Below are 25,589 nucleotides of genomic sequence, written 5' to 3'. Positions count from 1 at the left end.
AATGCCATTAATTCGGAAATATGAGCAATTATAACTGTCCACACAGTCCAGCCAATGCCCATTTAAGGCTTTGGCAATAGACACTGGCCAATTCCGATCCTACGAGCCTTGCACAAGGTAACAAAGCAGGACAACACAAGCTTTGATTGGCACAGTAAGCAACTGTCAAAATAGCCTTACTCAAACCTGAACCTGATCTGGACGGTGCGGAGTCAACTGCATGTCTCTGATACGTGTGGCTGACACTTTTGATAAGATATGTGCAGCACTGACAGCAGGCATGACGAAAAATACATAGCCTCGACTACGAGAATAAGCAGACCACTCAGTTTTGGTTCTGCTCAAGGAAAACAAGGTTCGTGCCAACAAGCTGCATGCCATTTCGGATGCTCATTGGCAAACTGCACGTTTCCCTCTCTTCCATCAATGTAATTCTTCCCCTAGGCTAAACTGTGCTGTCAAGTGCCGTTCGCACATCATACGGCGAAGCCTTTTCACATGCGACAAAGGCTGCTTGTTTGTGAAACTGGGTTATCGAGATTTGTAAGTGTTTCAATTTACCTTCTGAACAATCTTGCTGAGCTCGTCAAAGGAGGCTTTGCACTCGGAGCAGTACTTCTGGGCCAACTGCTGTATGGAGCGATTCACCATGCTGGATGTGGCTCCTGATGCAGAAGCAGTGCTGGCTGGTGTGGCCGAAGCTGCACCTGTAGTGGCTGCACCAGTCACAGTGCTTGCTGCAGCCGCTGCTTCCTCTTCCAGGGCCCGATCTACCAAACTCTGCTCTTGAACCTGCATGAACACATCGGGGTCTTTTCAAAATGAACCATATCTAACAAGCAATATCTTGAACCTGTTGCCAAGTCTTAACAGAAAATTTTGTCAAACAAAAATTAAAAAATGGCTTCGTCCCAGTTTGAAGTGCTGGTCGCAGTTCAAACTGAGTGCCGTAGACTCCATACACATCACCACTAGACGTCTTGTCTGTACCAAGCTTTGTGTATGTCTCTGACACTCTGTTTTGGTTTTGTAAGAATAAAAGTGCCGGATTTCTCCACAATGCAGGGTTTTAGAAAATAAGCCTTTTTCCATTTTAAAAACTTATATGGCATCACCATGGCCTTGAACTCCCCATTGAGACTAACAACACAATTGCGATAATTAGTCTATAAATACCAGAGGCAGACCGAAACAGCGGAGGACACCAAACAAGTAGCCGTGCTCGATTCTGTTAAATGCCTTCGACTGATCTAAGGAGAGAAAGACCCCTTTACTGCCTTCTCTTTTGCATAAGCGAACACGTCTCGTGTCAGTGTGAGTGACGCAAAGACGGAACGATTCGGAACTGCACATGATTGATACTCGCTGAAGAGACAAAAAGTTAGTTGGTTTTTGTTAGTTATCTGAAGAGTTTTATAGTGTACTGTGTCTGCGGCGGCTAAGAGCTTGTTCTTGCCAAATACTATTTCTAACTCCCTATTTTCAGGAATTTTTTAAAGTGCCCGCTGCAACACCCTACATGTTTCAGTGAACACTTTCAAAAATTCATGAAAGTATAGCAATAGATTACCAGAAAATTACGAAGCCCATACAGCATTAATTACAAGGAATTTGAAAGCACCGCAACTAAGGTACTACACAAAAGCAATTAACTCTTTCAGGACTGCGGTCCCGATTTTGTGCAAAAATGCAAGATCAAATTACGCGCCTTTTCAAGCTTTCAATTTTCGTGCTGCAACTAGTTTCGCCATCTAGTGGAGTTGTTAAACATCTATACTTCTTGTTTTTGTGTAGTTTGCCTGTCTCTCGGCAGGCGGCGAAGTAGGAGAGATTTGAATCTTAAGACGCGGTAGCGGCCGAGATTCAGAAGCATGGAGTCGACGTCACGTCAGGCTGCGCAAAGAAAAAAAGAGTCTGTCACGCGACTCAGCTGCTTCGACAACAGACTTTTTCGATGCAACTAGCAGCGAAGGGTCCGAGGATGAGTTATCAAGCTCTGATTTTAGTTCAGACAGTGATCCAGCATTGTAATCACCTGGACCGTCAACAAGTGTCCGAAGGTGAGTAAACCGTATCACTTTCTGCTCGCTCTCGAGTACTTACGCGGGATCGCTATATGTTCTCGCTATTTTTTTGTGATTGGTAGGGTTTCCACAACCTACGGGAACGACTTCCTACCCTCGCGGCAGAAGTGTATCCACTTTGCTCCCAGGCGTGAACCTGGCGTGCATCTGAACGAAGATGTGGGTGTTGCCCTCCGGACCACCACAAGGAAATTCCCGACTGCTCTGGACTTCTTTTTCCTTTTTTTACGACTGAAGTAATCAAGACTATTTGTGACAACACGAATAAATATGCTTGGATGATGATTTTGGAGAAGCCCACTCATGCCCGTCCCGGTGGATCTTGGGAAGAGGTGACTCCTAGCGAAATGATAAAGTTCATTGGCCTTGTAATTTATATGGGCATCGTAAAAGTACCACGAATCAAACAGTACTGGAATGTGGGAAGCGTCTATGGTGGTTTGCTGCCACCGCGAATATTGCCGCGGCGTCGCCGACCTGGACGATGCAACCCAGGTGTCAAAAGGAAAGCTTCGCTTCGTGTGGTGGCTTCTTCAGCACATCAACAAAGTGTCGGCAAAGCACTTTCAGCCTCATAGAGACCTCTCTGTGGACGAACGCATGGTGAAGTCTAAAGGGAGGTCAGGGATACGGCAATATATCAAGGACAAGGTAACCAAGTGGGGATACAAGCTGTGGGTCCTTGCTGACTCTGACACCGGGTATAGGGGAGAAAACCTGGGCCAGGGGGCGCTGCGCCGCTCTGTGCGTCAGCGCCCTCCATGGAGACCCCGTCAAAATCTACGCGCAGCCCGGCCGCGTCGTCTTGTTGTCGTCTGCTCCGCGCTGCTTTCTAGCACGTGTTTGCGCGCGTGCGCTCGGTTGTTTCTCTCCTCCTCCGGCCGCATTGTGGCCACCGTCGCGCTCTAACAATGAGGGGGGAAGAAGAAAGAAAGGAAAGAACTAGAAGGAAAATAATGACGGCGCACTTTTTTCGCGAAGCTTGTGTGGAAACGGTAACGGGATGGTTGTGGGCTTTTCTTTTTTTCTTTTTTTTTTGGGGGGGGGGGGATATCTCGTACCGTTCGTGTGTCGTACTTCTCTAACTGGCGGTGCTGAAGCAGCCATCGTGGAACCGGGTCGGCCTCAAGAAACAGATATTCGTCATTAATGCGATCACTTTACGTCAATCATCCTATCCTCATACGCGATCCTGCTTCGGGAGCTCAAAACTGCGCGTTCGCTATAGGAGATAACTGAACTAGGAATTGCGCAGCGTAACAGTGGAATTAAGAAGACAAAGATTTCCGTGGAGAGATGTCCCCGTCTGCATGGAAAGTCGTCAGACATTTCCTCGCTGTTCGTCTCGTGGAGAGGAAACTGCCGCAAAAATGGCATGCCTCGGCTTCTGGGGAATGACCCAGGTCGTTGAGAAACCGCTCATCGTTAACGGTAGCTAGGTCATTGATTTCGGATGGCAGCGCCGCAGCAGTGAACTTCCCCTGGCCGGTGTCGGCAGGAACCAAAGAGTAAGGCGGCATGCTTTGTGCCTTTGTAGGGAACGCATCCTAAACGCGCCGAAAACAGGCCCCACGGCGCAGGCAGCTCTGCCTAAAACGTTTGTCCCCAAAGAGCTGAATAGGCCCCTTTCAAGTGACCAGTCACAAAGGGAAAGGAAGGAGCACTCGAAGGCTGGACCCTTCATTCTGTGAACATGGACAGAGGCATCAAGAGGTGCCGCTTCAAGTCCTTCAAGATACCTGTCGTTTGCCTCCCGCCTTCAAGCAGCGAATTCGCGTTTTTTTTTATGTATGTCTGAGCCTGCCAACAAGCGCTCTTTGAAAACAATGTCCGGCGATCAATTAATCATAATTTCTTGCTTTCAAAAGCACCGATAAAAAACATGCCTCCAGCCAGCCTCTATGTCAGCCGGGGCACAGAAAAAAGCAAAATTAAGAAATCCCACTGGCAAAGAGCGCCGGCTTTGCGCGCGAGAACGCGCCACCAACCCCCCTCGTCCTCACTCTCCTTCTCCCGCTCCGCGTGCACGCGCGGCTGAACGTAGCACGCGCTCCCGAGCGAGCGGGCTGCGCAGACTCCGCAGACAGCCACGCGCAGCGCGGGCGCGGATGCGCGTAGGTTTTGTAGTTCCTCTCCGCTCCGCTGGAAACCGAGCGCTGGCGTCGCGGAGCAAACTCCAGCTTTGGTTCCCTATACAGTGCAGTTAGCGGTGTACACCGGCAAGCGCGAGCAGCCAGGGCCCCACGGGTTGGCTTTCGATGTAGTTTGCCAGCTGTGTGCTGAATACCTTGATCAGGGCTACAGAATTTTTATGGACAACTTTTACACCTCTACACACCTGTTCAGTCACCTGCTCGACCGGAAAACATTGGCTTGCGGAACTACTCGAAAAGACCGCCGGGGATTCCCTGCTGAATTGAGAGATACAAGCTGGGAAAAAAAATCTAAACGAGGTGAAATTAGATGGTTGCGCGACCAAGAAATTCTCTACCTACAATGGAAAGACCGACGCGTAGTAAATATGATGAGCACGATGCACACCGCCAACGAGACAGTCACCGCAAAAAGAAGAGAAAGAAGTGGAGGTACCTGGACCCAAATTTCTATCCCAAAGCCTTTGCTAATTCACGACTACAATTCTGGAATGCTTGGAGTTGATAAATCAGATCAGATGATTGGCTATTACAATGCACTGATGCGCAGTGTCCGCTGGTGGAAGACTCTCTTCTTCCACTGCATCGACATCGCATGCGTGAATAGTTTCATACTATTCCAAGAATACCGCAAGTTACACCCAGAAGTCCCTGAGCTGGCCAGAAATGCTTCATATGACCATCTAGCTTTCAGGGAGGAACTATTGCAACAGCTTTTGCATCTTGAAGGAGCCAAGCAAGCTCGTGCTCCTCCACCACCACCTGCCACGCCCCCCCTTCACAAGCCCCAAAAAGTGGAAAAACGCAAAAATTGCAAGCTGTGTTATCAAGAAACAAAAACTGAGTTGAAAACTACCGTTTTCTGCAGTGACTGCAATGCACATTTGTGTTTCAACGCATCGCGGAACTGCTTCTAGAGTGGCACAGAGCGTGCACAGAAGTGAGCGGTGAGCATAAATGTGAGAAATCACAAGGAAAAAAAAAAAAGTACATTAGCCTGAATTAGTTTTTTGCCTCAGAGTTATCTTAGAGGTACTGTTGCACATTTTGTATATTCTGTAATTTTTTTAGTGGTGTTTTTTACTTTCACATGCAAAAATTTTCAACTTCTTTTGGTTTCCTTGAAGAAAAACTTTTGAATTTTGAATTTGTTTTGAATTTCTTTTATGTATTATATATATGATTTAGTCATTTCAATTTATGTACAATAAAAGCCCAATCAATTAGCTTCAGTTTGATGTATGTTTCAACAGGACAGTGTAAACATTTTTTGAATAAAAAAATATTTTCAAACATGTGTCAGAATTGCCTTCTTTTGGGCGGTCCCGAAAGAGTTAAAGAGCAGACTCTCGAACACGCAGGAAACTTTAATGCATCTGCAGCTGGGTGTGTTTGGTGATCTGAGCCTTCTGCATGTCATTAGCACAGTAACTTTCATTCACATGTGAAATTGACTGTTCTTGGTGCCACCTGCCCTCCACCCTATCCCCAGGGGACTACTGACCTTGAGAAGCAGCAGCTCCAAGGCTGGCTTGTGTGCCATGAGCTGCCGATACACTTTGTCAGCCTTCTCTAGCAGTGAGTTGATGGAGGCCACAGCCTTCTTGCGGTCCTCCTCGCCTTCAATGGGGTCAACTGCACAGCAGGGCTTCGCTGTCAGGGTGTAGTCAAATTTGGCGTACTTGCAAAAGCCGCAAGAGTTGCACAAGAATGGGTCCTTTTCATCATAGTTGATGGCGCGGCACTTGTGGCACTGAAACACATTCTCTCCACAGTTGGCACACACGCCAGGGGTGGCTGGCACTGAGGCGCTGCAGCGTGGGCACTGCAGCGTCTCTGATGATGCCTGCACATTCTCATAGAAGTCTGCATACTCGATCATCAGGTTGCATGCCACAATGGGCAGTGGGAAGTCCATCTTGAGTTCTGTCTGGCCAGCAGCCAAGGAACAACGTTTGGCACGGTGCCACATGGCTGGTCTGTTTTTCAGCTCCACCACTGACTGCACTGAGCGGTTGTTATAATAGATATTGATGGCTCGCACCATCTTGCTTCGCTTGAGGTCCCCAATGCGCAGCACAATGCGCGACACAGTGTGTGAACCGACCAGCTTGACAATCTGGGTAGAAGTGGTGAAGCGAGAGTCCACCTTGATGGCAGACAGTTTGATGTTGGCATACGCCACTTCCGGATTGTTGCAGACGAGGCAAGGCTCACTTTCCAGGTAGTAGCCATCCATCTCCACCAGGCCACGGATGGAGTTGTACAGGCTTGAATTGGGATGGTTGCAGAGCAGCTGGTTCTGGTGATGCAGCACAGCCAGTGCCTTCTCGGTGAACTCCCACTGAGGCTGTGGAGCCTGTAAACATTTAGAAATCACACATCCATTACCAAGAATACAGGGAAGGAAGGCTCCAAGTGCCGAAATCAAACAGAAAAAACTGACAGCAAATGCATGCTAAAACCTATCCCCAGCAGCGCACATATAGAGTTATACAGAGTAGAGTACACACCTGCCACTTCCCATAGTGAAGTGCCTACACCTGTGCTCACCTTGAGCGTGAAGTAGCCCAAGAGGTCTACAAACTGGGCAGCCTTGCGCCCATACGATGAAAGATGTGGCCAAAGTTCCCACATAAGTGTCAGCAGGGCCTCCCGATGTGAAGGCTGTGAGTGCCGGTGTAGCTGGTGAACAAGCGAGTGGGCTTGCCATCGCACTGCTGTTGAGTTGCACTCAAGCAAGAATGCCCGGACAAACTGCCCCAACAAGGAACGCTCCACAGAGCTGTGCACTTGTTGTGCCAGAGCTGCACATTGGGCCTCATCTGAGCCCTCCACTTCATCGGGCTCCTCAGATGTGTCCCGCTCACGGCGATGTGGCTGCTTGAAAGGTGAACCACTTGTGGCATGTGGCTTGCTTGCACCCTGCTGAGCTGGCTGAGCTGGCTGTTGCAATGAGGCAGTGCCACACAGTGCGCACTGAAGCAGCTGGAGGATGATGGAGGCCACTCCCTCATCCAGCAGGAAGCTCACCTGGGTAGCAGTGTTTTATAAACGTGAGCTAAAGACCGATAAAGATCAACACAAAGGGCATCAAGCACTGCAGGAGTTCATTTCTTGAAGCAAGCAATATAACAGCCTGGAGCCTAGCCCCTTTGCTTTATGCTTCCCAGGTGAAACAAGTCTGTAATAGGCAGAATTTTGGATGTTCTGTACACCCACTCAAGCAATTATGGATGGGAAGCACACACTCTCCTGCTGCACACGCATCACCGACACAACATTCACCAGTTGTTTCATTTGCACTGCTTATTAGCTACTGCTAACATTGAAAATGAGCAATGGCACATGGTCTGTACATTAACACAACTGCCAGTTGCCCAGTACACACCACAAGTAGCAGACAGTGGCGTGCGGCCATGAATAAATCCTGTCGGCTGTAAAGAGATTTGCATGAATGCATTCCCCATGTGCCTTTGTGCACAGCTTTGTTATTTTGGATGATAAGTGTTTTTCGTGACCCCATGACTTTCATATAATTGACATTCTACTGTATTTTTGAGCGTATTTAAAAAAAAAAAAGAAAAAAAAGCCGGTGCACGAAACTGTATGGAGAAAAATTCATTCACAGAATTCTCTGGACAAAACAGGCATTTTACAAATGGAAATCAGTGCACAGAATTCTGTAGGAAAAAAGAGACTCAATTTACCTGGCTAAGCTAAATACAAGTTAGGTGTGCAGTCAATTTTGCCCTTGCTTAGCTGCGGCTACCATGGTTTAGCTATTCAAAGGGATGTACAACACTCTCTTTCCACATGCTGCAGCTGATATGACCCAGTTTTCTTCCATTAGCTGAAGCTGTGTGAAGCTGTTGACCACATCCTCTTCACTAACTGACGCACTTACTGCTCCGAGGCTTCACCCGCTTTTTTTATGAGTCCCACTTTGTAGCTTTTACAGGTTCGGCCTATGCATTAGAATGCCATCAGCACCGAGATGCAGTTTGAGTGGAACTTCTTTACCAACACAGACACGAGCGCAGTGCAACAGCCTTGCAACATTGCTGCTCAGAGGCTTCGCTCAGACACAACAGCCTTTTTGCACGCGACACAGTCAAACCCGGATATATCGAACTCGAAGAAGATAGCGAAATAGTTCGATAAATTGATAATTCGATATGCAGAAATCAGCTTGAGACGCCATTTGTGATCGTGAAAAAAGATACCGTATTTGTCGTGTAATCAACCCACTCGCGTAATGCCTTCACCCTCCACTTTTGCCACCGAGAATTTAACAAAAAAAAACCCTTAGTCAGTGCAGTGTCCCTCCGTTTCAATCATAGCATCCACAGCTCATTTATTGGCAGGACGCTAAGGTGCTGCGCAGCAATAGCATCATGGTGTTTATGCTAGTTCCTGCGTTGGCAGGGAGCGAACTTGACAGAGTGCCCGGGATGGCTTGATTGTAGAAGCCTGGTTTTATTTATCCCGCCGCACCTGGGATGGGAGGAGTCCACTGTCACAAACTCATTGACAAGCGTGATAGTTGCAAACGCCGTTCGAAGCGAACTATGCTAAAAGCCGGTGTTATGATCGCAGCTGACCACATACTTTCATTGATTCATAGATGCAAGAATGGACGCACACGTACACATTATATATATATATATATATATTCATATATATATATATATATACACACACACTAAATATGCCACTTCTTAACGTCTGCAGTCGCCATAGCTTACGCTACGCCGCACGTTCAGCCTGACAACAAGAATGAATGGCTCTATCATTACTACGAATACCAGATTAACGAATTTTTCAAATTGACGAATATTTTTAAAATCCCAAACTGATTTCTAATATTTTCAATGCAAAAATATTTCAGTACATATAACTCATATTTTAGAATAACGAACTTTTTCCGCTATAATCAAGGAACATCAGTATAACAAATTCGGCTAAAATTAACAGCACCGCAATTCTTGCGTGAAACAGAAACCGTCGTTTCTGTGTGTACGTCCCGTGGGCAGTAGCATCATCATACCCAGCACCAACTTTTAGCGCCACAGCAAAGCTGTGGTTTAATATCCAGTGATATAGCAGGCCTAGTCGCCTGGCTTTTTCTAAAACTGTGTTGTGTGACGTTCATCGGTTGGTTGTTCGTGTTCACGTACGCACAAACAGATATTTTTTGTTGCTGGTGGCCTTATTGCGAAAAATCCTAAGATTAATGCAGCCAACGACGGCGCCAAGAAGAAGCGAAAGCAGTTTTCACTGCAGGAAAAAGTGGATATTTTGCGAGAAATCGAGGGAGGAAAAGAACAAATCGCCCTCTGCAGGCAACGTGGCATTGCCCATCTACCGTCGTGACCATTTTGAAGGACCATGACAAAGTTACAAAGCTTCACCGAGAGTCTCAACTTGCTCCTACGAGGAAACGGCTGCGACTAGGAAACTTTCAGGATGTGGATCAGGCTGTCTTCACGTGGTTTAAAGACGCCAGACTGCAAAACGTTCCCATGTCTGGCCCAATGCTGCAAGAAAAAGCACACGAGTTTGCCAATGCACTTGAAATAACTGGGTTTAAAGCTAGTGCGGTCTGGCTTTTCTGTTTCCATCAAAGGAACGGAATAACATGGCAGGTAGTCTCAGGTGAGGAAAAGGCTGTTGACAGAGAAACAGCGGATTCCTGGTGAAATTATCGTTTCCGTGAAGTGGCTGACTTGCGAAAACGATATTTTCAACGCGGACAAAACCGCATGTTTTTATCAGCTGCTGCCAGATCGGACGGTGCACTTCAAAGGACAACAGTGCAAAGAAGGGAAAAAGTCACATCTTCGCTTGACAGTTCTGTTCTGCTGCAATGCAACAGGCACGAAAAAAATTAAACTGCTCGTCATCGGCAAGTATGCGAAGCCTCGCTGCATGAAGAATGTCATGTCAGCACCGTACGACTACCGTGCGAACAAACGTGCCTGGATGACCAGAGAATTGTTCTCCGAGTGGCTCATCAAACTCTATTATCAAACGAGGAAGGATGACCGAAACATTATTTTGGTTGTGGACAACTGCTCTGCTCACATCGTGAATGTCCACCTGACGCACGTTCACCTGGAATTTCTGCCGCCAAACAACACATCTTTGCTGCAACCGCTCGATCAAGGCATTATAAAGAGTGTGAAGGCAGAATTTCAGAAGCGGCTTGTACAGTGGCTCATTATCAGTCTGCGCCTGAAGCCGCCAATTGCAATCAACATTCGATGGGCAGCGGAAATGTTCATGGGAGCTTGGTGGAACCATCAGCAACTGCTGGCGGAAAGCAGGGCTTGTCAAAGCGCTTGTGCATCATCAAGACTGGGAAACTGCTGCCCGCCGTCTCCTCTTTCGATGACTACGTGGACAACGATAGCGCAGCACTAATGTCGGCGGACTTGACGACCGAGAAGATCAGTGACAGCATTCGCAACGTGTCCAGTGACGATGACTACCCGACAGAAGATGACTGTGGGTCACTGAACACCGAAGAAGATGAGACCATATCGCACCCGGACATTTTAATCCACATGAACAAGTCCGAACTTTCATCACTCGGTGTAATGACGTGCCCGATGAGGTGCTTCGCAAAGTTGAAAGTGTAGAAGCATTTCTAATTGGTCGTGTCTAATCGGTCTAATCACTTTTGAAGTGAGTGCAACATTTTCATTTGAGCGTTTGCTTGCCTCTACTCATGTTTATTGCCAAGGTAAGTCATTTTCATTCCTATGCTTGACCACTGGCTTATAACCGCAGGTTTTTCATTACGATACTTCAAAATAACGAACGGTTTTCGGTGGTCCCGCGTGATTCACTATATCGAGATTTGACTGTAACCAAAATCTGTATTATCCGGGTTTGATATATCCGGGTTCGGCTGTATTTGGTGCTGGCGCACTAAAGCAACCTTTTGATGCTAAGAATAAAAGCATGCTTGCCTTAACCTGGAACAAAATTCATGCCAACGATTTACAGTCAGCATGTATATTTTTGCTGCTTGAAAGGAAAGTGGTGCTTTGTCAAAGGCCTAATGAATGTGTTCTCAGATAAACATGCACCCCTACAAATGAACATGCACACACTTTTTAAAGGGGTAGAGACACCAAATCACAAAGCTGTGCAAAGCTTGTCATGCGCTTCCTTTGTGTTTGAAGACCATCATAGTCAAGTATTAGACTCAAAGGAGGAATAGAAAATATTTTAATTCTTTTTTAAAATTTGAGGAGATGCTCGCTCTCGCATTCTAGACCTATCGCTAGCGTATTGACTGCGACGTAGGTTCAATGAAAAAACAATAATCAAGTATTTGCGACATCACCGGTTTCTGACGTAAAAAAAAATGCCGTTGGTCAGCTAGTTTCGTCTGTTCTACTGCACCCGTAGTATTCTAACAGTTCTAACACACGGACAGCACGACGGCTTAACTGTAGCCAAAATTATGCTTGCTGGCAATTTTAATTCACAAAAATTTGCGAAATTTGCTCATGACGCAGCAATTGTTGGCGGACGGCGTTGTTGTCGGTCGCTGTGGCTGAGACCGGAGTGGCCAGCGGCACAGCAGTGAGGCAGTGTAGCACTCCTTTGCTTTGCACCAGAAAAGACATATGTTATCAGGACTGTTAATATACTCTCGCAACAGTAGCGTACCTGCATAAGTGCGGAGCCTTCGGCAATGGCGCCTCCTGCAGGCGCGCCAGGCGATGAACTATGCTAGCTGCTCTCTGCCTACCCTACTCGCCGCTAGATCTAGTCTGTTTCGCCGAGTGGCACTTTGGAACGGGTCAGCGACTCGCTGTAATCAAGGTTAGTCTTCCATCACTGCTTTATTATAAGAAGCCTATCTCATAGTAAAATAAGCTCGATAAAACGTGTGTATAGCGACTGTCGTCAATCGGCACAATTTTCTCTCCACAAGTAGTGTCGACTGTTCCAGCCCGCTTGCAGCATTGCTGGGCACACCAGGGTCACCCTGGCACTTCATGGTAATTGTAAGCGCGTTCTGCAATGTAAGCAATTGTCGATTTCAGTTCAATGTTGCTAAAACTGTACTCTATGACCATTTTCAGTACCTAAAATCTGAATTTTCTCTCAACAATCACCAGATTCGCACACATGAAGCGGCATTCAAAACGGCGCACGAAAGCGGTGTCTTAATCAGTGCGATTCAAACCATGTATTCATGAGAATATACGTGCGCTCCTTCATAGTCAAAGCCTCTCCTGCTTTTTAATTTTTCCCAGCCGCTCGCATAGCGTAGGAATTTGTTCAAAACTGTAGTGAAGCGAGTGGCCGACATTGGCACTGCTAGATCAACAATTTGTCGGAGAACGAGTTGTCGACAGCTGATCGCAAGCGACAACGCCATGTTTCCGAATATTTTGTATTGGCGCGGCATGACAGGATAGCCAAAACGACGCAAACATAATGTTTATGGATGCAGTTGAACTACTCTTTCCAGTGTGACTCTGCCGTGAGAGCACGTGGCGAAGTCATACTGCAGAGCTGACGACACGCCTACTCGTTGACGTCACGAGTTTTTGGCCCATGTGACATTTCAGAGTTATGTCTTCTGTTTTTTGACGTTAAGTAAGAAACTGGCTACAACTAACTGAAACCAAAACTGTTGCATACTACTAATAATATGATAATAAAGTATGTAATGCGATTTTGAACTTCGAATGCTATGCTCTAGGCTTTCAGAATCACTGCTCACTATTTACAACACAAAAGTACAGCGCAAAAATTTGGTGTCCCTACCCCTTCAAAATACAAGCACTTTCTGAATGCCAGTCAGCCATGGCTGCAGAAAATTTTTAATGGCAATGGTCAAATTTCAAATTTTTGCGCAACGCAAGTCCGTTGGGGCATACCTGAAAAAGAAAGGGCAGGACAGTGTTGTCATGCTGGCAGTACCGCTGCCAGTTGGCCGTGCGTGAAGTGGCGACCTCGGCACAGGCCTTGAGGTGCTCCACAACCAGGATGAGGGCATCGTAGGGAAGTGGAGTTGCACCCATCGAGGTGGCCCCACACACAGAGCGAGCACCCGCAAGGTGCGACTCAAGGGCATGGAGGTCACGCAGCTGCCGATATTTCTCCTTGGAGCCACACAGGAACAGCAACAGCTTTCGCACCTGGCGTCGAATGAAGGGTGTCTGCTGGACCATCATGTACTCGCACAAGTACGAATACCATGTGGGGCCAAAGGTGGGAGCCACGCATCCAGGGGGCACCACTGCCCACACTTTCTTCACCTGCACACAAAAACCAACAATGCAAAACATGAGAAGTCTTGCGCAAGTTTGTAAAGATGACAAAACTGGAGTCAAAATTCTTTACAAATTTCAACTGCTTAACATAATGGCCTCTGGTACGGGTGTGTGAAGATACAATTTCAACTTTGAGCACAGCTAAATAACAAATATGTTGAATCAAATTGAATTGAAATATGTTGAATCAAATAATGCAGTGGAAAAATGAGAGTAAGGAGGCTGGACTGCTAAAGTGCCACTAATTTTCTTGCTAAAAGATTGTGCATTGCGCAGGTTGTGCATTAAGCTGCAATTGGTGCTGGAATTGGTGATAGAATAATGGAATGAAAACAACTAGGTGTGTTGCATATGCTTACAGCCTTCATATGTATTGTAAACTGACACGAATATAATGCCAGTTTCTGTCCTTTGTTCACTAGTTTCAGTATCACAAAGTATACTATGCCTTCGTTTTTTTGCAATGTCAGTGCATGTTAAAGGGCAACTCTGCCAATTTTTCGACGCTCAGATAGCATCTAAATTTGTATCAGTAGTTCTCAACGTCATGACTATCTGTTCCAAAAGGGCACAGTTGAGGATGCTTTAGTTTTCCTGCAAAGTAATTTTAAAGATATCGTTCTAGGACCCACGACTCGCGCTGCCAGATGGAATTTTTACGGCCAACACTGTGCTTGATGACGTCACAGTCGTGCAGGGGTTTTCGAGCAGATTATGGCAATAATGCAACGGCCTTACTGCGTGGCTTGTATGGTGTGGCGTCGCCTGTATGATCCATGAGGTGCTACTGGCATGGGGCGAAGCAACGGCGGCGTTACTCAGAAACAGCCTGGCATGACGCAGACATGGCCAACATAGCAAAACAGCATAATCTTGTAATCACTGTCTCACTGTCTTGTAGTTTCAGCTCACACTTTAATGCATTCCTTTTCAGCGATTGGTGGTAGCTAGTTTGTGTTGTTGGCTGCACGAGTTATTCTACAAAAACAACACAGTGATTTACCACAGATTTCCCCTCTAAAAAAAGAGCTGCGCGACACAATGAATCATGTGATCCGGCGCCTCCTCTTCACCTGAGAACACATGCATGCTCGGAACATTTCGCGTGGGCCTGCTAACAACACAAAATGGTTCTCGTACCAGGCGATGGTTGAAATCGGATGCTGTGTCGACAATCTTTCCGCAGACAACATAGGCTAAACCGCCTGTCGCAGTCCACCAGTGCCGGCACGGCGGATGGTTTGCAAGCCACAGTCAGAAAAAAAAAACAAGAAAAGTATGCTCAAATCTGATGATCCCCTAAATAATACGAGACTGGATAAATGATCACTGATCTGCAACGAGATTCTTAGGATAACCGCGATACAACCGAATTTCTGCTCGCAGCTCCCAGCTGCCGATATGTCGCTCAGCTCATCCAATCTCGTACCCAAGCTCTACTGCTAAGGCGTCGCCAAGATTACATCTTTCTTTTACTGAGACAGTTAGTCTGACAGTAAGGCTGTTCCACGAACAGACCATTTACTATCATCATCATCATCAGCCTGATTATACGCCCATATTTCTCCACTTGACCCGGTTCTGTGCTAGCTGCATCCACTTGACCCCTGCGAACTTCTTTATCTCATCTGCCCACCTAACTTTCTGCCGCCCCCTGCTACGCTTTCCTTCCCTTGGAATCCAGTTTGTTACCCTAAGTGACCATCGGTTATCCTCTCTTCGCACTACATGTCCTGCCCATGTCCATTTCTTCTTCTTAATTTCCACTAGAATGTCGGTAACTTGAGTTATTCCTCTGACCCACTCTGCACGCTTTCTATCTCTTAATGTTACCCCTACCATTCTTCGTTCCATAGCCCTTTGGGTTGTCCTCAACTTAAGTAGAACTCTCTTGTTTAGCCTCCACGTTTCAGCCCCATAGGTGAGTACAGGCAAGATGCAACTGTTGTATACTTTGCTCTTGAGCGATACCGGTAAGCTGCTAGTCATAATCTGCGAGTGCTTGCCGAATGCGCTCCATCCCAATCTTATTCTTCTTGTTATTTCCTTTTCATGGTCCGGATCTGCGGTTACTACCTGTCCTAAGTAGACATATTCGCCTACTACTTCCAGTATTTCGCTACCTAATGTAAATTGCTGTTCCTTCCCGAGGCTGTTGAACATTACCTTAGTCTTCTGCATATTGATTTTCAAGCCTACCTTTCTACTTTTCCTGTCTAGGTCATCAATCAATATTTGCAGTTCATCCCCCGAGTTGCTTAGCAAGGCAATGTCATCAGCAAATCGCAGATTACTGAGGTATTCTCCATTTACCCTTATCCCTAACTGCTCCCATTCCAAGTCTCTGAATACTTCCTCTAAACAAGCTGTGAATAGCACTGGGGAGATTGTGTCTCCTTGCCTAACACCTTTCTTTATGGGAAGTTAGTTACTTTCTTTATGCAGAACTATGGTTGCTGTGCAGCCACTATATATATCTTCCAGCACTTTCACGTATGGCTCGTCTACCCCCTGATTTCGCAATGCCTGCATCACCGCCGAGGTTTCAACTGAGTCAAATGCTTTTTCGTAATCAATGAATGCTATGTATAAGGGCTGGTTCTTTACTATAGCGCTGGTCAATTCTGAAGCGCCGTCCGCTGCGGCTTCGGTGTGAAAGTTTAGGCCTAGCGACGACTAGGGCGCAGCGCACGGCCAGAGCGCCGTTGTCCGCTGCTCTCGCAGGCAGCGCCATTGCGGTGAGCTCGCTGCATTCAGTGTGGCAAGCACTTTCTTGATGCGGCTAGGGTCGGTCATGTTTTGAAGTACCGCTTAACATTTATTACGCTGAGCAAACGGTACTGCAAGGACAGCACGGGGCTACATGCTGCACCGTCGGGCGCATACGCTTGAAGGTTGTATCCAACGGTTGCCACTATAGAGGCAATGCCTATATGAGTTGTTGCTCTTGAAACTTGCTTTAGTGTGCGAAGTGCACATAGTTGAAACTTCATGGCCTGCCCGTACACTTAAAAATTTTGCAGCTGGACTCCGCACACCTTCAGTACCCTTCTGTAAACAAATGCCAACACCGCCGCTGAGCTTCGTAATGGATAGTCGTGATCAGCAGGTTGATTACGTATAGCATGTAAGACGTCAACGAGAATTTGAAAGCTGCTTTCGGTTAGAGCGCTATCATTTCCATAAACTATCGAAGGCCTACAAATTTTTGAGTATGCTCCAATTTTTATCCATCACAATTGCCATCATTTGCAAGACATTAGTTTTGGTCATGCAGCAGCGCGTAGAAAAAATATTAAATTGAACAAATGCCATTCGGTCGGAATGACATCAAATTGTCCATGCGGCAGGAGCATTGCTGGTGGACAATAATCTCACTCGCAGTGAGGAGATTTAGAGTCAGTATAAAAAAATAAAAATAAAGGGAATTTGCAGCAACAATCAGTTGCCCTCATATATGCAGGCCATTTGCATTGGGTATGAGAGTCCATAAATGGCTTGAAAATTTTAGGGAATTAATGCTTCATATGGCAATAATTTAGCCGCATTGCTCGTTCATTCTGCAGTCATTATCATCGGCCATGTATGTAAAATATTGCTTATTTCATTTTTTTTTTAATTGCATTTGAAATGGCTATATCCTAGCTGTCTGTCTGATGACATCGAGTTCAACTCACCAACATCACATACTATACAGTCGAACCCGGATATATCGAACTCGAAGGGGATCGCGAAATAGTTCGATATATAGAAATCGGCTTGTGACGGCACTTACGATGCGAAAGAACGATGCCGTATTTGTCGCGTAATCAACCCACTCGCATAATAAACCCACCCTCTACTTTTGCACCCGAGAATTTGAAAAAAAAAAAAAAAAAAATGCGTTAAAGCCAGCTCGCTCACGGGCAAGCGACGAGCGGCAGCGACAGAGCGAAAATTTTCAAACTTGTTGGAACTGCGTCCCTCTCGCCGCTCGAGCCACCGTGGCAGCTCAAAACAAGGTTTCTGCATCACCGCGGCGGCAGAAATCGCCAGCATTTTCACTTGCATGTCGATGGCACGCGTCAGTCCGTTTCAGTCATCTCATCCACAGCTCATTGGCAGCATGCCAAGATGCTGCGCAGCGATAACGTCAGGGCGCGTTTATCTTTTGATTGATAGCTCCTGCGGTGGCGGGGAGCAAACTTGGCAGAGTGCCCGTGATGGCTTGATTGCACTAGCCTGGTTCAATTTATCACGCCGCGCTTGGGGCGGGCGTCATGATCGCAGCAGCTGACCGCGCACTTCCGCTGATTCATACATGCAGGTATAAACGATGAAAATAAATAAGTAAAATAAACATCCCCGCAAAAAAAAAAAAGAAGAAAAACCCTGCCGCTTCTTAATGTCCGCAGCCGCCATATCTTAAGCTACGCCGCGCGTACAGCACAACGATAAGAAAGGATAACTCTCGCAAAAAAAGAAAAAAAAAAGAAAACACAGAGAGAGCTGTCGCATCTTAACATCCGCAGGCGCAATAGCCACGTCCGCCGCCACGCCGCCGCACGCAGAGGGTTCGCAACACGCTGGAGAAAGCGTCCGACGTCTGCCTGAAAACGGGCTGAGCTGGCTTGGCGCATGCGTTGCGCGTGCTGAAGGAGAGAGATAGCTTGGCAAAAGAATGGGCACACCCACGCACATGGCTTGCAAACGTCATGTGTTGGCGCGCGGGAAACGACAACTGCAGATGCGCGCGCCGTTGGGGAATGGGCGCGGCGCTGCCCAGACCAGCCGTCGCCGAACTGTCCCGTCTCATTCCTTCTGCGCGTGGCTTGAAAACGTCACTTGGCAAACGGCCAAGGGTGATGCGATCGTCTTTCGGGAAGGCACACTTTCCAGTGCGGAGTTCGATATATCGAACGATCGGTGAAATTGAGTTCGATATATGATGCGGCTTTCCTATACTTTTACATGGGATTTTCAAGGGGATATTTCGTGAGTTCGATATAACCAGGTTCGACTGTATATGGTTCACATAGTGCCATACGTGACAGTGATTGACGTTTGCGCACCTCGGCAAAACAGCAGCCGGTGCATGCGGCACGGCTGCATGCCTGTGCAGTCATCATGTGATGTCACGCAAGGCAGTGCTCTCTGGGCTCCGGATGGAAGTTTCAATTTTGATTACAGTTTTTTACTTATTTAAAATTATTGTTTGCGTACTGTAAAAAATTTAATCCCGTACAGTGATGACCAAGCCTTCAGCAATATAAATCAATCATTTACTCAGAACGGTCGAAAAATCACCAGAGTCACCCTTTAAAGATCCCCGGGTGGTCAAAATTCCTTTTAGTCCTCCACTACCATCTCCTCTTTCTCTCTTTCCACTTTCACTCCTCCCTTGGTGAAGTTCAGGTGTCTATAGGAAAAGTCCGAAATTTACTGTGCCTTTCCTTTCCTGAAAACCAATTTAATTCCTTCCCAAAACCTAATTAAACGGAAAAGCTGCCCTATGCTGTGCAATGTCGGCGCACGTTAAAGGCCCCCAGGTGGCCGAAATTACTCCAAAGCCCTCCACTACCAGACCTTTTTCACTCTTTCCACTTTCACTCCCACCTTCTCTTCCTTCGTGTGACAGATACAGTGCCTTTCCTTTCTTATAAATTAATGCACAATTTACAAGAAAAAAACATGAAAGCATAACCTTGACCTAGTTAGGTGTAGGTATCCACCATTCCGTGGTGTCCACTCAAAAGTATAAGGCGGCTTCATGTCAGTGCAAGCTAAAGATCCCCAGATGGCCGAAACACTCACAGCTTCTGCTCTATCACTAGGTTCAAGCTTGAACCCCCACAATTTTTTTTAAGACCTCCAGCATGTTGTTAAGCTCTAAATGAACGTATTTGACTACAGTACTGTAAATGTATTAATTAGAGCTTATAAAATAAACATACAATTTATTTTGGAAATGTTCCAATGTTTCTTGCAGCACACAGGAGTAGTTTCCGCTTCCTTGTGCGCGTGCTTGTTCTCGATGCGCAATGGTGCACTTTTAGTTTTTTGACAGCCTGAAATGCCTCTAGAAAGTTATCATGTACACGTGACCACTAACGCCGCTCGTCACATTCACTGAGCACTGCCAATAAAGAAGCGACGGGAGGGACCAGTATGTTTCTTAAGCTGAAATGAACGCCACTTCCGTGGTTCTGCACACAGCAACCAAACGAGTTCGCTTTCAGTTTAGTGACATGTCTTGTGACGTTTAGAAAACCTGTGGCCCCGCCTCCATGATTTTACGCCACTGCCAGAGGTGGCGGCACACAGCCAACGGAACGAGGGGGCGAGAGAAAAAGCGAACTCTTGTAGATTCAGCCTCTGCTCTATGCTTGTGTATTGTTTCAGGACACGAATGAACCAGCTGGCAAAATCACTTCAGCATGCACCATCACCTGATATGGCAGACGCAGTGCCATTTCTGTTAGCAACTGAGGGTAGGCCTCAAACACGTCGTTGGCATGTCCTTTGACATACTGGCGCAGAAAGAAAGGAGACATGTCGGGAGGAGGAGATGCAGGGTGGGGCTTCAGCAGTGGAGGTCCAGTGTTGCTGTTGGCATTGCCTCCAGGTGCATCAGCATCTGTGTTCTGGACTGCCTTCCAGTGTTCCAGCAGAGTGCCCAAAACCTGCATGTGCATCACATGTGCTTTCAGCAAAGACAGCCAACACAATACTGTGGATAAATACGCCCCCTCACACAATGAAGCGTTCCGTCTGGCAGGAAAATTGTAACTTCCCATATCCTCTGATCTGGATACAATCCAACAGCACTGCTACAACACAAGCATGCCCTGCCATACAGTAAAACTTCAGTTGCGAAAGATTTGACTGAACAGAGCAAAAATATTTGTTCAGCCTATCAAACATGCCTCGAATATGTGAACCTTCATCCCAATCACTCCTCACTGCATATACATGATTGTAAGTTGACTAGAATGAAATTCAAGCCCAGAAAATTGGCTGGCCAGAAAAAAAAAAAAAGAAGGACATTGATAGTGCCACGTTTTTGATTGTAAGTCGACCTTGCCACTTTGGATTTTTGAAGCTGAAAAAACAGGTAGACTTACAATCGAGTAAATACGGTATGCAGCTGACGAGGTACAAAGGGCACGAGGCAGGGCCTACCTGAAGGCAATGGTCCACAATGCCACTGGCATGCAGGGCCACCGCAGCTGAAGTGCTGCAGTTTTGACAAGCTGAATCACTGGGGCCAGACACTTTGGCAGAGCTCTTGATGCGTGACATCATGATGCTGAGTAGACGCATCACAATGAGTTGCTCCTCAGAGGACGGGCTCCTTTCCACAACACGAGCAACATTCCGATCCAGCTCTCCAATCAAGCAGCTCAGCAAGTTGTCAAGAGTGACACGGTCCCTCTCATCTTCACTGTCCAAGTCTGAGCTTAGCATTAGAACAACCTGTAAGAACAGAATATGAGCCCAAAGTATAAATGGAATGCCAGGACACACTAGAGCCTACAAGCATGGTCCCCAAAACAGCATTGCAAGCAAGGTAAGAATGACCTAAGCCTGGTGCCGTAGCACATTACATGGACACCTTGCTTTCTGCCTTTATCAAAAAGTGGCTGCTAGGGCCAGGATTTTGACAATCCCTCAGCTGCCCTAATGGTGTATGTTCTACTTCGCTGTTTACAGTGGCTTCCTACATGCAAACCAGTAGTTAAGCGTAATGTAAATTAAGTTTCAACAACAGCTTCTTCAGGCAAATCCAGAATGAAGTGGTGGTTTCAAAATGCAGCCAAGGGCCTCTCAGGAGTCAGTACAGACTAAGCAACTGAGTGGCTACACGCTGCACGGCAACAAATCATTGACATCCACCCAAGCGCAGCCATATGGCTACAGCTGAACTTGAGTGAATGTCAATGAGTAATTACTCCCTTATTACAAATCAACTACACCTCGAGGAATTCCCCCCAAATATTCGACTATGCCCAAGGCAGTTTCCAAAACAGCAGAATGTGCATTTCCCCAGCAAAGAAAATGTTGCACCATGAATTTCTCACTGAGTACCCCCCCCCCCTCCCCCCCCTTTTTTTTTTTTTACATTTTGAGAACAAGAGCACATTCTTTTCTTCCCGCTTCTGAAGTGGCAACTCCAAAACCCTAAAATTCACTCTTGTCTAACAGATACGACCGGTAGAGTGGTACATTGCATTCCTTATGTCAAGCGAAATCAATGGCATGCATTTTAGCAGGTCCACTGGAGAATAATTTTTTACAAAATATTTTGGAAAAAAAGAAAACAAAAAGGCATAACATAACAAGAGCTTGTTTTACATAATGTCAAGTGAAATATTTTGAACTGGCATACACAAGTGCAAATTCTTGAATTCATAATTGCTTTCATTATTTTTTGTCATAGGATGCTCTGTGCCCCTTAAACCACTTTTTTTTTTTACTCAACCAGCTCAAATAAGGCTCTACTGAATTAATGAATAATTCGCTTGAAAAGCAAGCAATGGGAGCAATTTGCATGGTTTAGTTTAGTAGTCGATGCCTCATAGCGCTACTCAGATGGCGCAGCTTCAGTTACCAATCTTTGAGGCTGCTCGCAGCCAAGCTTCAGTCTGGCTGCTGTTCGAGTTCACCTGCCTTCAGTTGTGTAGCGCTATTCAGATTTCTCTCTCCTCCACAGATGTAGCACAAGGGCAAAATCTAGCCACCAAGGGTGAGTAAGAAAGGAGGTTAGGAGAAGGCTTTGGATGGTTGAATAAATGGTATGCGGCCAGTGCTGTAAACTATAGGAGGCGCAGTGACTGAAGTGACCATGAGAGCTAGACTAGCCTTTCACCAAAAGGAACACCCTCCACCAGGCCCCACAAGGGTAAAGCCTAGCTGGTTTATGTTCTTGATGGCCTACAGGTTAATGAAGATTACTGTCACAACATAATAAGCTGTCAATGGCTGACAACAGATGGTGCAATTGTCAAAAGTCCCTCATACAGCCACTGCTGTAATAAGCAAACATGTGATGCAACACCAACTGGTAAAAAGACCACCCAGGCCACTGACCTGCATGAAGGGTATGGCACGGACGCCACCCACAGAACGCAGCTGCGGCAGGAACCGCAGCAGCCGGTCAAGCAAGGCACAGCGTAGTGCATGCAGCCCCCAAGCTGTGTCAGGGTCCTCCGGAGGCAACGTGGGTGGAAGCCCCACTGAGCTTGTCTCCGAGCGTGCAAGACCTCCTTCGGGCAATGCATTGTCACCATATGCACTGCTGCGCCCACTGACGTTGGGCTCTCCAGTCATCGAGTCGGCACCACTGCCACCACTCTCCGAACCAGCCCCGCTGCCCCCTTGCTGCAAGGTAAAAGAAAAAACAAACAAGCAGTGAGCTCTACAAGTAGTGTACCGTAAATAAAACGATGACCACGGTTGTATCTTCATTCGTAAAGGGCATTTAATTAATACCCCAGTCAAGCGTGCAAGTTAAAGTGCACTTCCGCGGAGTGCACTTCGCAGCTTGAAAGAGACTTTACGCTACGCAGTGCTAAACGGGAAAGCGAAGTGCACTCGCATAAGCACTCGTTGGTACGAAACTAGCAACTGAAAAACATGTTTTAAAAAAGAAATTGGAACCTCCAAGCGCGAAGTTCAAGGAACTGCTTTTAGAAGTAGTAAAACATTTAAAAAATGCTTAAAATTTGACACCGGGCCATGATTCATAGACCCCTTATCAACGAACACCATGAACAACATGAACAATAACCACCACCCCCTAACTGAAAATGGTGTAGCCGCAGTGGCGCACTACTCATAATGTGGAAGTTGCGTACGCGGTTACATCACGTTTTTGTTATTTGATATTTTGCCCGTCGCTATTATAAAACATTTAATCAAATGAAAATATGTACAAAACACGTAAAATCAACTTGAATACATATCTTATTACATAATACATTTGTGACGAAGACATTTCTGCCGGCGAGGCTACGCGCTCAGCCCTCGAAGTCTGTTTTGCGAACGCACTCCGACCTGAGTGTAAACTTTGGCAAGTGCACTTATGTTACGCTGTTTAGCGGCGGTAGAGTGCACTTTTCGTAAGTGACACTCGCCGTAAGTGCACTTTATTTTGCGCGCTTAACAGGGGTATAAACCACACAACCTATAAAACCACCAACATGATGTTCCATAATTCCATACACGCAATGTAAAAAAAACAACTGCCAAGCCAAGCGGTTACTATTCTGGCATTTTGTAGTTACCGTATTTGCACAATTCTAACCAAACCTTTTTTCCCGAAAATAAGCGTTCAAAAATACATGCGTGTTACAATTGCACTCAAAACACACACAAAAAAAAAACTCCAAACCGAAACCTAAGTCTCAAAAACCAAAACGAAGCAGCTCAATGAATGATAGCCAGCCGCATTGCCATAGGTATCAGCAAGCAGTTTTGAACCGGATTCATCCATGAGCGGATCCAGCGTTTCGATCGCCATTTTTCGCAAACAGTCCGTTTCGCTGGTGTACCCAGAAGCTGCGTTGGATTAGTGCATTCACCCACAGCACAGCGACAAGATGGAAAGGCAACGACGCTTTCATTACGAGGCGTCGTTTAAGCGGAAAGTAATCCTGTTAGCAGAAAAAGAGGGGAACCGGGCAGTGTCCCGTGCATTAGATGTCCCAGAGACATGCGTTCGCGATGACCATTTGTGGTCGGTGGACAGTGAAAAAGAGCAGTCTTCCAACTCTGACGGCGAGTAGACTATTATGTTCCCATCTCGTGGTTCTGTTCGTGTGCTCAGATTTGTGTTCTTGAGTTCGATTGAATGTTTAACTTTCAGACGCTTGCTGACTGCGTCGTTCAGTGTGCGCGGTAGAATCCGCGCCAAGTTATTTTTGTGGTTTCCGGGACTTAAATATTACTGCGCGTTACAATCAAGGGCGTGTTAGAATCGTGCAAATACGGTGTTCTTTTACACATGAAACTGCTAGGGCATATGCTGCATATATATGCGCATGCAAGCACACGGCGGATTTGTCTAGAAGTGTGTGTGCAGTCAAGGTCTTCGCTGTACACACTGGTGTAACATCTCAGAGGAAGTATGCTCTACCAAAACCATATGAAACATGCATTCGACAAACATTATTCACCTGAGACAATTATCTCGAGATTCAGAACCAAACATTCCAACCAAACTGAATACAGTAAAAGCCGTTTAATTCAAATTTCGCGGGGCTACAAAAAAAAAAAAGTTCGAACCAAACAAACAAATAATAAAAAACTGACATGGACCATTTGCATTATGGCAAATTCATTTCGTCACGATACTGGGCAATGATTGTCTGTTGCATGGCACCTTCCACGGTGCAATAAGGGAGCCATGTTGCCCCCTCACAAGCAGCCAGAGATGTGTGTAGCGAGGCTTCACTGCATTGCGTGCCGACTAGCGCTTGACAAGGTGAGTGCACGTTTACAAATCAGTGGAAGAAGCCAAGCAAATGAATCGCACAATGCTGCCAACGAGCGTCAGCAACTATGTGCAGCTAGCTGATGCATGGCTGATAGCTGCAGTCGCTGTGAGCCAGTGCGAACAGTATGAAGCCCATGAAAGCAAAATCAGTGGTAGTCCCCTATTTTCGGAGACAGGGCTGATTGGTTTTTGCTGACAGTTGCCAATGCACAAACATCAGAGGTGTGAAGTCAAATTCGCAATATGCAGTCAAATTTCTAGGAGTGCTGTTTTGACGATTGCTTACCATGCCAATCGTACTTGGACGCCTAACTGGTGAGAGACCTGTAGAGTCGGTTGGATGCCATGGACTTGCATGTGAATTGGTTGTGGCAATGCCAATAGTAAGGCATCCATGTTTCTGAATTAGCGGGGGGGGGGGGCGGAGGGGTCAACTTAAAGAGCTTTTATTTAATTGCAAGTCTCAGAAATCATGTAAAACCAATAGCAGGCAACTGCCGCCACGGTTACCTCTCCACACCCTCCAGTTGGCGTGTTGTCATAACAATGGTTTAGTTTTTTACAACTTCTG

The 25,589-nt window shown here is 46.4% G+C and overlaps 1 protein-coding gene across 4 annotated transcripts in view; it reads right to left on the bottom strand.

Moving 5' to 3' along the window:
- Window positions 1–25,589, bottom strand: part of poe (E3 ubiquitin-protein ligase-like protein poe) — a 298,383-nt gene that overhangs the window by 83,945 nt on the left and 188,849 nt on the right. For all 4 annotated transcript variants that reach the window (XM_084589458.1, XM_084589460.1, XM_084589459.1 and 1 more), the window contains 7 exons: window positions 22,612–22,902; window positions 20,704–20,997; window positions 19,971–20,204; window positions 13,147–13,527; window positions 6,791–7,270; window positions 5,742–6,596; window positions 562–792 (listed from right to left, as the gene is read on the bottom strand). In XM_084589458.1, the coding sequence (XP_084445584.1) occupies window positions 562–792; window positions 5,742–6,596; window positions 6,791–7,270; window positions 13,147–13,527; window positions 19,971–20,204; window positions 20,704–20,997; window positions 22,612–22,902 (2,766 nt within the window). The remainder of the gene's footprint in view (window positions 1–561; window positions 793–5,741; window positions 6,597–6,790; window positions 7,271–13,146; window positions 13,528–19,970; window positions 20,205–20,703; window positions 20,998–22,611; window positions 22,903–25,589) is intronic.

The sequence above is a fragment of the Amblyomma maculatum genome, chromosome 1 (assembly GCF_055883805.1).
Source record: "Amblyomma maculatum isolate TAMU_Amacu chromosome 1, ASM5588380v1, whole genome shotgun sequence".
NCBI classification, from domain to species: Eukaryota; Metazoa; Arthropoda; class Arachnida; order Ixodida; family Ixodidae; genus Amblyomma; species Amblyomma maculatum.
The sequence above is the reverse complement of the archived record's forward strand: the minus strand, read 5'-3'. Positions and strand labels throughout refer to the sequence as shown.